This window comes from Diceros bicornis, chromosome 3, assembly GCF_020826845.1.
Source record: "Diceros bicornis minor isolate mBicDic1 chromosome 3, mDicBic1.mat.cur, whole genome shotgun sequence".
Taxonomy (NCBI): domain Eukaryota; kingdom Metazoa; phylum Chordata; class Mammalia; order Perissodactyla; family Rhinocerotidae; genus Diceros; species Diceros bicornis.
The window spans coordinates 103,168,044-103,180,124 of record NC_080742.1 but is presented as its reverse complement, the minus strand read 5'-3'; the positions used below and the strand labels follow the sequence as shown (position 1 = coordinate 103,180,124).

The following is a 12,081-nucleotide window of genomic DNA, read 5'->3' as shown; positions in this document are numbered from 1 at the left end:
ACACAGTCAGAAGGGCCTGTCTGAGTGTCAGCTTCCTCAAGCGGAAAGTAGGGATGATGAGCCGACCCTGCAGCACTGGTCACAAACACGAGCGCCTCGCACACAGCCGGGCACACGAAGTGTGCACCACAAGCCCTCCATTAACCCGACTAGCCAGGCCTAGAATGGCAAAGCCATCCTTTCTCCTTTTATTTACGTTCTATATCTCAAAAAGTTATTATTTCAAAGCCCCAAAAGCTGACACCCGTAAAAGTTATTCTTCTCCACAGAATTGGTGGAGATCAATGGTTCTGAGGTCAAGGAGCACATGCATAGGAAAATACAAACGTGAAGCAAACCTAGTAAGACAGCCCCCACACTGTATTTCCGTGGACATCAAACCACGGCCCCGTGAACCAGGGGCCGGAAAATGCATGAGACTCAGGACTCTGAAAACCTCAAGCACATTAAACCTCTAAATATCCATGACCCAAACAGTGCAAGCCAAAAGGTATACTTCTGGGACGCCAGATCGTGCCCAGGGTGGCCAACGTTTTCATTAAGCCTCTAGCTACACTGACACCTAACTCCCAACGGACCTAAGAGGCTGTGACAACCCGGGCTCCTCGGTCTGAGCTGATCCTTGAACTAAGAATTTCTAGAGTCAAAACAGACACATGCATGTGCCTTGTCACACCTGCACAGAAACGGCTGACGGTGCCTGGGAAGAGAAATGACCACGTAACTTTCCATCCTCCTGCGTCGCTGTCCCTGACACGGAGCCCCCCGTACCGCCCACCCTTCCTCTCGTCACACCTGTGACTGTCCCCGAGTTGTACCTTCGACTCACATACCAGGACCTTCTGAGGCCCTGAAGGCTGCCAGATATCCCACACACAGAGCACATGTCTGCTGTCCAGCATGGGGGCAAAGGCCTTTCCAGGCAGACCGTGAACAGACACCACTGTCTGCCTCTGAACCTGGGAGGCATGCAGGCAGGTCACTTTTCGATCTAGGGATAAAATAAGAAAAATATTTCTGCATTTTAGTGATCTGCCAGAATCCACGTTAAATTAATACACTTTAGAACATTCTAATGGATTTCAGCTTAATGAAGAAACAAACATGGTCCTTTCAAAGCTGCACATGCCTGAAATCTGGGTTTCGACAAATGGCCTCAGTTCTACCTGAAGACTGCCCAAGTTGGCCTCACAGTTTTGCTAAAAAACAATCCTTCAAATTTAGTACAATGCAGCCAGGACAACAGGCTTTCTCTCCCGTCTACTAGCTACTCCCACAAACACCAAGCTGCCTGAACATGATCTGGAGTCACAACATCCAGACGGGTCCATAGGTGCCTTGTGGAGACCTTCAGCCGCAAGGCTCTCATGCAGCAAGGCCTTATCCTCTGCCACAACACTTCCTGTTCCTTCTCCACTTCACTTTTCTCCTTAGAACTTACCCCTTCTGACACACTGTACATTTCACTTGTGTAGCCAGTTTTTAGTCTGTTTGACCCACCAGAAGGGCAGGATTTCTGTCTGTCTGTCTGTCCACTGCTGAATCCCAGCAGTGCCTGGGACACAGCAGACACTCGCTGAGTATTTGTCAAACAATGGAACAAAGAAGGAGGGAGCAGGCCAGCGCTAGCTGTATCGTTCTGCTGTGTCTGTTTTCATAGTGATGACGGCATTGGGTAGGTTCTGCGAGGGCTGGAGTGTCAGTCCTTCTGAGCACAGATTGGGAGTAATGGGACTAAGACTCAGGTTCACCAGGTGAGACGAAACACTCACTCTCTCGGACACCTGTCAGTCTGCTCTCATTTTCCTTCTATGACCTCAAAATTCATTTTACTAAAACACAAAAACAAACAAGAAAAACCTCCATTCTGTTCACATGTGGAACACACACACATCATTTGTCTCTTATAAAAGATTCTAGACACGTATACTATCCAACTTCCTGCAGTTCTGTAAAGCAGCATCACTCACCAGCTCTTAGAGAAAAAAGTACGTCTTTAATTCCCATTTCTCAAGGTGGGGTGGGTGTGGGAATGTGGATGTCTGTGTTTTGAATGCTACCGATACAATGATTTGCTACCGATACAATGATTTACTATTTTTCTAATAAAATAACTCTTGTCCTTTAAAAACGAAAATACTCTCAAAGAACATGAGATTTTTTTTAAATTAACAATGCCATTTTTCTCAATGTTAAATGCAGGGTAACGTATATGAATCTAAAACTCTATATAGCAGTCAAGACAGAAGAAACTTCTAGTACAAGTGGCACCAATGCCTTGACTTCGCACAGGCCCGGGAACACCAGGCGAAGTCAACCACAGGACTCACTCGTGTTCCTCCGCCTTCTTCACACAGATCAGGACCACAGATGAACCCACTACCCCACCAGCCACTTTAAAGGTTTTCCTTTTTGCCCTGGGAAAGATTTTCCCTGCGCTAACATCTGTTGCCAACCTTCCTCTCTTTTTTTTTCCCTCCCCAAAGCCCCAGTATATAGCCGTATATTCTAGTTGTAGGTTCTTCTAGTTCTTCTATGTGAGTTGCCGCCACAGCATGGCTACTGACAGATTAGTGTGGTTCTGAGCCTGGGGAACCGAATCCGGGCCACCAAAGCAGAGAGCGCCAAATTTTAACCACTAGGCCACCAGGGCTGGCTCAACCACTTTTCTTTAAAGCAAAGAGGTCCCCAGCTTAAGAAATTTAAATTTGGTCATGCAAATACAGCTTCTTTAAACTGATTTAAATGATTACATGCAATCACGCTTTATGTCTGATAACACTGGCTTCACTTGTTCAGCATTTTGTGTTCTATAACCATGGATTAACTTAAAATCTAAGAAGATCTAAGTGAAAAGTTGAGCTTGTTACTCACCCTATAACTAAGTTAATCATACAACCTTCACCTAAACACCCTCTCAGGCTGCTCCCACTGTTTCTCTATTCCAAGAAATCAAAAGAAACTGAATAACTGAACTGAAAAAGAAACAGAACTTAAAACATATATATAAAACCTCAATTTCCATTCATTTAAATATTCTCATTCATTGGGCCGGCCCCGTGGCTTAGCGGTTAAGTGCGCACGCTCCGCTGCTGGTGGCCCGGGTTCGGATCCCGGGCACCCACGGACGCACCGCTTCTCCGGCCATGCTGAGGCCATGTCCCACATACAGCAACTAGAAGGATGTGCAGCTATGACGTACAACTATCTACTGGGGCTTTGGGGGAAAAAATAAATAAATAAAATAAAAAATATATATATATATTCTCATTCATTTAAATTACTACATGTCCCTCTTCTAATCATCTTATGAGAGTGTGCTTCATAATTTTAACATGCACATTTAAGAAAACTAACATTGTACTTTAAAGTTCTGCAGAGGCTGAATCTCGCTCTGTTCTGTATTCAATAAACCCCATCACATTAACATAGGACATAATACAAAGATCATTATTTCAACATAAACGTTTAGTATTAGATTTAAAAACAGATTCAAGGATGGCCTCTTACTCTGAAGGAATGGCAGGCTAGTGTTCAACTGAGAGGAACTATCACTGAAATGCAGGGTGTTGTCCTGCGCCCTGGGGTTCCAGCTGGGCTCAGTGGCCACTCGATTCTCTTCGAGCAAAACCGCAATCACCTTTCAAAGACAAGTGAGCAGTCAAGGAACACTTTCAAATGTATTCCCTTTTAAAAATAAAAAAAACAATTTATTATTTATTCCTCTTATCCATTTCTTAAAATAGCTGCTTAACCCCAAGACATCATAAAACTAAGAGAATGCAATTATATTGTTCTTTTAGCACGACAGTGGAAACCAACAGGTAAAGTTCCATTAATATAAACTCCACAGGAGAGCCATTATGTAATGTTACATGTCGTTTTCTAGAGTAAATAATTTGCTTAAAAAACAGGAGAAAAATGGCTGGCCATCACGTTTTCTTGAATAGAGAGAGTATAAAGAAACATCATGGACACATCACCACATTCATCCTCACTGGTTTATGGTGAGGACCCAGAAAGAGCAGTACATCACCATAAATGCTCTAAGAGGGAGTGTTTAGGATGATGACAGGTTAGGGGGAAGACATGGTACACTCAGGAGAAACGTCCATCAGAGAACTGAGGGGACCGGGCGTGGGAAGGGAACGTCCACCTGAGAACTGAGGGGACCGGGCGTGGGAAGGGAACGTCCACCTGAGAACTGAGGGGACCGGGCGTGGGAAGGGAACGTCCACCTGAGAACTGAGGGGACCGGGCCTGGGAAGGGAACGTCCACCTCAGAACTGAGGGGACGGGGCGTGGGAAGGGAACGTCCCCCTCAGAACTGAGGGGACCAGGCGTGGGAAGGGAACGTCCACCTCAGAACTGAGGGGACCGGGCGTGGAAGGGAACGTCCACCAGAGAACTGAGAGGAATGGACGTGGGAAGGGAACATCCACCAGAGAACTGAGAGGACTGGGCGTGGGAAGGGAACGTCCACCTCAGAACTGAGAGGACTGGGCGTGGGAAGGGCATGTCCACCTCAGAACTGAGGGGACCAGGCGTGGGAAGGGCACGTCCACCAGAGAACTGAGGGGACCGGGCGTGGGAAGGGAACGTGCACCTCAGAACTGAGGGGACGGGGCGTGGGAAGGGAACGTGCACCTCAGAACTGAGGGGACGGGGCGTGGGAAGGGAACGTCCACCTCAGAACTGAGGGGACGGGGCGTGGGAAGGGAACGTCCACCTCAGAACTGAGGGGACTGGATGTGGAAAGGGAACATCCACCTCAGAACCGAGGGGACTGGGCGTGGGAAGGGAAGGTCCACTCAGAACTGAGAGGACTGGGTATGGGAGGTCAGGCTGTTTAAGATAAAGGGGCTGTTGAGATCAACGTAAGCCCCGACTGGTCCCCTCTGTCCTCACTTCATTCCTACTCCAGCCCATCTTTTCTTCCCCTCACACTACCCCCAAGTGCTCTCTCCTCTTAGCTCCCCATGAACTTAAACTAAAAGTGAAGCTGATCAAATTAAAATTATGTGGAAGCACGGTCGTATTTCATAAACCACACTCTCATCATACCAGTAGCCCCGAGAATAAGTAACCACCAGTTGCCCGGAATAAAGATTGAGAAACAGGCTTATCCCAAATCCACAGGTCAGGTTCAATAATGTTTACTGTACTTATTGCTGCGTTACCCTTAAATTCTGAGCTGACACACAAAACATATGAGACAACTGAAGAAATACGAACCTCCACTTTATACTTGATCATACTGGGGAATGTTACTAATGTTGATCCTTTTCTTTTAGAGATTCCTACTGAAATATTCATGGAGGGAACGGTATGGTGGTGTGATTTGTTACAAAATAATTGAGGGGTGGTGAGTGGGGTGCTCAGATGAGATAAATCAGTCATAAACTGATAACTATTGAAATACTCAGGGTTCACCATGCTGTTCCCTTTATCTTTGTATGTATTCTGAAAATTTTCACAACCAGTTTTAAAATCATGAGTTTATTACTTTCAAATACCCTGTATGTATGCTTGCCTTGCCAACTTAATATGCCTTTTTTTAGTCTATATTTATTTTAAAATGTAAGTGATTAATATTAAGGTATATAATCCAAATACACAGACAGTACTTGTAGCTACACACAGTTACTGCACACAAGAGCTTAATGATTGTGGACAGACACACATCACAGAGCGTACCTGGCAAGCTGCCCGAAGAAAGCTGGACAGTCTTGGCGTGTCAACCTTTGGTACAACTGCAGCATCAGAAAGATCTATACTCTCACTGCCTAAAAGAAAAAATAAGTTAGATAAAACAACCAGGTCTACACAGAAATCAAAATATAATGATGTACACCTGAGATTTATATAATGTTATAAATCAATGTTACCTCAATAAAAAAAAAAAAAAACAGGTTGACTCTAAAACAGTCACACATTACACACCTTAGAGTTCAGAGGTGTTACAAATAGACTCTTAAGAGCCCTGGAAGGAAAGTCAGAAAGTTTACATTTTATTCTCTAGATCTACTTGCGATTTCTTCAAAAACAATAACATTTTGTTTTATAGAAAGTCTGTAAATGGGATCCTATTTAAATGCATTAAGCAAAATAGTTAAAGGCATCAATTTAACTATTATGTAAGTGACACGTTTAGGTATATTACTTTCTTAGGGTGAGGCTTCCCTGAGGAAAGGGAGTAAAAGGATTCCCTGCCACACAGAGACAATTTCTCAGAATAAACAATCAGCTAGTAAAGTAATATTTAGCCTATAAATAACTGGAGAGAAGCCAGTGTAAGCAGAACACTGTGTATTTCGGGGGCCTTCCGTCTACACTGATGCAACATGTCCGGAAACTGTACTTAAAATATGAAAATTCTCTATTAATGAAAACAAACTGTCCTCAAGTTAATAGCAGAGAGCATTCCAAAAGCCCATTTGTAAAGTGCTTGCTTAGAACGTGGACTCTTTTCCTTACATTTTGGAATAAAAGTGTTACAAACCCTGGTCAGGGCTGTGACCAGGCCTCTAGATCAGCGCTAATGTTAGTGGTTCATAAAAGCTAGTTTGCTCCTGTAAAGAATACTGGGTATTTCCACAGTCACATACTAAGATCCACACCCAAGAGAAAGATATAAAAGGAAAGAACAAGAAAGGTAATAAACATGACACCAAAAATAAAACAGACATTCAACTGTCAGTAGTCAAGAGCAAACAGCCATTTACCCCCAAACACAGCCGTGCCTTCTCCTGGATGCTGGGTCCACACTTCCCTTGTCTCTATCTCTTCAGTCTGAACATCTCTTTCAACATTATCTTCATTATACTGAACATATGCCTTAAAAACAAAGGTGTGCTAGAATTAGCACTGGGTCTCAACTTTAGAGCAATTTCTCATTACTGAAAAGAAAAACAAAATCTTTAAAGTTAATAACTTTATTGACAAAAATAAGTATCATAGCATAAATGACAATCATGCAAAGACTGCTTGTGTCGTAAGTGTTTGATATATATAAGCCTAATTTTCAAGTGTTTTTAAAAAGTCACATCAAACTATTTAGCTTTGGTTTGAAAATACTACCACCTAGCCCAACAACATCCTATTCTCCTAGAACATACTGGCTTTGCAAAACCAAACACAATTTTTTTATTTCAAAAAGGTACATGCTTCTAAAGACAGTTTTGTCACTAAGAGCTTTGAGATAAGGAAAACAAGTTAGATAATCTACTCAAGGTCACAGTGAGTCACTACAAAGCCAGGACTAATCTGTCAGCTTCTTGAGTTTCATCCTGTGACCTTCTTCCTATTGTAAGAGTATTATGGATTGAATGTACCCAAGAGTATGTTGATTGATGGCACTATTAGAGACACCAGCAAAACGCGAGATGATCCTTGACTTCAAAAACTTTAGTCTTGTTTGGGACTACCACAAAATTAATGACTGGAAATATTACGGGGAAGTACAAAATTGTATGGGATAGATTGTAGCAACTATGGGATGAGAATTCAGTATGAGTCATTTGGGAAGATTTCACCTAGAGAAGAGGCCATGGATAGAGAAACAGACACGTAGATGAGAGAAGGGGAGGATGGACATAAGCGAGGTAAGAGAGAAACACAGGTGGATCAGAAGGGACATGGAAGGTAACAGAGAAACACAGGTGGATGAGGGAGGGCCTAGAAGGTAACAGAGAAACACAGGTGGATGAGGGAGGGCCTAGAAGGTAACAGAGAAACACAGGTGGATGAGGGAGGGCCTAAAAGGTAACAGAGAAACACAGGTGGATGAGGGAGGGCCTGGCACACTGAGGGACCTGTGGGTCGGGGGGCAGAATGGAGCAGATAGATGGATACAAAGGTGAGTCCAGACCATAGGGAGTCCAGGAAGCACTGTGTGGGCAGTGCTTGGAGACCTTTGCATTGTAGGATTTCATGCAGATGTGTAGGGCTGCTGCACCCTCACCAGGATCCCGAGCAAGGGATCCAAATGTGGCCTTCTGCTCGACTTTCAATAAATCATCTGCTCTTCAAGAAGCTGTCCTCAGAGTCTGGCAGTGTGCCCCATTCCATCCACATGGGCCATCCATCCCTGCTCAAGAGCCTTGGGAGCATCTGTGAACATGTGCATAATTTCTCCAGCCCAACCAGCACCACGTGAGGGGTTCCCTTTTTCCTCAAGCCTATATCCTCCACACATCAGTCCCAAGGGCTAACCTTCCAGAAGATACGGTACATGGCATAAATTCACCTCATTGTACTTTACTTGCATTGTGTCACTTAGTTAAGACTCCTTGTACTAACCTGCTTGGTATTTTTTTTCCCAAAGTTTCTGATATACATGTCATATTCATTTACTGGTGGTAGATCCAGGATAGACAGAGTGTATGAAAAATCTAAGTCAATAAGCCGAAGCAGTTTTGTGCTGCGAGTCCTTCAAAATAAATTGGAAACAAGAGAAAAGTTAAAATGAACAATATACAAGGGAAATATAGGGAAAGTGTAGAAACCTGATGATCAGATGTAGGTTGTCATCAAGGACCCAACTTCTGTTTGGGTGTGAGTCTGAGTCATTTAACAGTTAAAAATAAGACAGTCACCCATTGGTGCCAGCCCCACAGCGTAGTGGTTAAGTGTGCGCGCTCCGCTGCTGATGGCCTCGGTTCGGATCCCGGGCGCGCAGACACACTGCTTGTCAGGCCAAAGTTTCTCCACTTTATGTGGCAGCATCCCACATAAAGTGGAGAAAGATGAGCACGGATGTTAGCTCAGGGCCAGTCTTCCTCAGCAAAAAGAGGAGGATTGGCATGGATCTTAGCTCAGGGCTGATCTTCCTCACACACACAAAAAAAAGACAGTCACCCATGGACGAACAATGTCAGGGTACCTTGAACCAAATTTTTGATTATTCTAATTCAGCGCACCTGAGGTTAACACAAAATAAAGCTATAATGTATGTACGCCTAGAATTTTCATGGAGAGCAATTCACTTTATCTCATGAATTGATGTCTTGACTAGAAGGATTCCATTTTTGTGACGTCACCTGGGCCGGAGCCAGACAACACGGCTTGTCAGGGGTGCCTCCCTTTTCAGCCCACTCTTCTTGAGGCTATGAGAGACCTGTTTCCCATAGGACTTGACCACAGCAGCATCTGACACCACTGTCTGCCCCTCTTCCCCGATAAGGCTTCCAAAACACTGCGTGCCCTTGGTTTTCCTCTGGCCTCACAAATTGCCTGAACTGGTCTCTCCTTTTCTTCCAGACACCCAGGGATCAGTCCCTGTATTCCCTGTGTGTCACCCCCCACTGGAATATAAGCCCTGCACAGCCCTGCACGAGCAGCAAGTTTTATGTCTTTCATTTACTATGATTTCCGCATACCTGGTGCTCAAGCAGTATGTGTTGAATGAGTGAGTGAATGATCCTTCCAACATTCAGGCATCTTGATAAATTGATTTGCTCTCCCCTTCCTTTTCCACTCACTCTCAGGGTCTTTACAATAACTGCCACCTTCCCATAAGATTCTCTGAACACCATCGCCTATCTTTCCAACTTTTTTTTTTTTTTGCTGAGGAAGATTTGCCCTGAGCTAACATCTGTTGCCAATCTTCCTCATTTTGTATGTGAGCTACCGCCACAGCACGGCCACTGACAGACAAGTGGTATAGGTCCACGCCTGGAAACCAAACCCAAGCAGCCGAAGCAGAGCGCACCAAACTCAACCACTAGGCCACCAGGGCTGGGCCCCAACTTTTTACCTCCAGTCCTACATCTGCAAAATTTCTTCAACCACATGGCACCTCCAACACATGAACCCTACCACTTTCCATGGTCGCTCACTGATTGTGGGTGGTGTGAGGTAGGGGTTCAGGGTCCTTGTTTCCATACATACCTGATTGTTCCAGCATCACTCACCAAAAGATCAGCCTTTCTCCACTACACTGCAGTGGCAATGCCTCAATCAGGTGGCCTACATTCAAACCTGCCTCTGGAATCGACTCTGTACACTGGTGTCTCTGACTATCCATGTGACAAGAACACAGTTTTAATTACTGTAGCTTTACAATAAATCTTGATATCTGAGCTTAAGTCTTATAATCTTTTCTTCGTCAAGACTGTCTGCACTACTCTTGACCCTTTGCATTTCCACATAAGTTTTAAAATCAGCATGTTAATTTACACACACACACACACACACACACACACACACACACCCTGCTGAGATTTTTATTGGAATACCATTGTATCTCTTTGAGAGAAACTGATATTTTTGCTATATTAAGACTTTCAATTCACGAACATGATATGCCACCCATTTATTTAGGTCTTCTTGAATTTCAATAATGTTTATAAGTTTTCTATGTTGGGGTCTTGTACATCTTGCATTACATTCATCCTAATCCTATTGTAAATGGTGACATTTTAATATTTTTTAGTTGCTAGTATACAGAAACACAATTGATTATTGTATATTGACTTTTTATTTAGCATCTCTGATAAATTCATTCATTATTCACATTTATTCATAAATTCTAAAAGCTTATCAGTAGATTTTAAAAATTTCTATGTACATATTTATGTTGCATTGAATAATAAATCATTGTTTTGTTTTTTTCTTTCTAATCCTTACAACTTTCCTTTTTCCTGCCTTATTGCACTGGCTGGGATCTTTTACTATGTTGTATAGAAGTGATGATGGTAGACATCCATGGCTCATTCCAGATCTGAAAGGAAAAGCTTTTCACCAGCACGTATAATGTTAGTTGTAGAATTTTGGTAGATATGCTTTATCAGATAAAGCAAGTTCCCTTTAGTCCTAGTTTGCTAAGAATTTTTATCATGAATGAGTACTGAATTTTTTTTTTCTGCATCTATTAAGATGACTATATAGTTTTTCTCCTTTATTCTATTAAGGTAATGAATAACATGGATTAACTTTTCAATGTTAAACCAACCTTGCATTCCTAATTATTAGGTATTACTCTTTTTAGGTACCATTGGATTCAATTTGCTAATGTTTTATTAAGGATATTTGTGTATACATTTATAAGAAATATTGATCTATAATTCTCTCTTCTAAAGTCCTTATTAAATTTTGGTATCAAAGTTTGGCTAGCCTCACAAAACAGGTTGGAAAGTGTGGCTTCTTATTCTAGTCTCTGGAATTCGTGAAGCCAGGAGTTATTTCTTCCTCAAACGTTTCGAAGCCTTTAATGGACAAACCATCTACACCTGTAGTTTAATCTGTGGGAAGGTTATTTATGTATTAAAATATACTTAATCGATATAGAACAATTCAACTTTTCTACTGCTTCTTGAATCTACTGTGATAAGCTGTGTTTCCCAAGAGCTGATTCATTTAAATTTTTATTGACATAAAGTTGTTCATAATACCATCTTATTATATTTTTAATGTTCGTGAGATCTGTAGTAGTGTCCCTGTTTTCATTCTTGCCATTTATTACTTGTGTCTTGCTTTCTCTCTTTTTATCCCTTGGTCAGACTTCCTAGGGGTATATAAATTTTATTAATGTTTTCAAAGAATCAATTTTGGCTCTGTTGAATTTATTGTGAATTCCTTCAATTTTATAGATTTCTCCTCTTTTATTATTTGATTCCTTTTAATTTCTAACTTACTCTTCTTTTTCTGGTCTCTTGAGATAGATGTTTAGACCACCAATTTTCAGCCTTTTTCTTTTCTAATATGTCCCTTAGTATAGCTTTAGCTGCATCCCACAGGTTTTCAAATGCTGATTTTCATTACCACTGTTAAAAAACAGGTTCTAATTACGTGTGATTTCTTCTTTGACTCAGTTTATTAAAAAATATACTACTTAATTTTCAAACTTTTGGGAATTTTCTAATTACCTTTGTATTATTAATTTCTAGCTTAATTCCACTGTGGTCAGAAAACATACTCTATCATTTCAATCCCATGTCCACAGCATATGATCTTTTTGAGAAAAGTTCCATGTGTACTTGAAAAGAATATGGATATTGCAGTCGCTGGGCATAATTTTCAATGTATGTTAGGTGTAGTTTGTTAACCACATTGTTCAAATCTTATATATCTCCACTAAAT

At 42.1% G+C, this 12,081-nt stretch overlaps 1 protein-coding gene across 7 annotated transcripts in view; it reads right to left on the bottom strand.

Annotated features, from left to right (window-relative positions):
- DYNC2I1 (dynein 2 intermediate chain 1) overlaps nucleotides 1-12,081 on the bottom strand; it is a 66,798-nt gene that overhangs the window by 20,808 nt on the left and 33,909 nt on the right. For all 7 annotated transcript variants that reach the window (XM_058534310.1, XM_058534318.1, XM_058534317.1 and 4 more), the window contains 5 exons: nucleotides 8,302-8,431; nucleotides 6,726-6,837; nucleotides 5,698-5,786; nucleotides 3,511-3,640; nucleotides 819-991 (listed from right to left, as the gene is read on the bottom strand). In XM_058534310.1, the coding sequence (XP_058390293.1) occupies nucleotides 819-991; nucleotides 3,511-3,640; nucleotides 5,698-5,786; nucleotides 6,726-6,837; nucleotides 8,302-8,431 (634 nt within the window). The remainder of the gene's footprint in view (nucleotides 1-818; nucleotides 992-3,510; nucleotides 3,641-5,697; nucleotides 5,787-6,725; nucleotides 6,838-8,301; nucleotides 8,432-12,081) is intronic.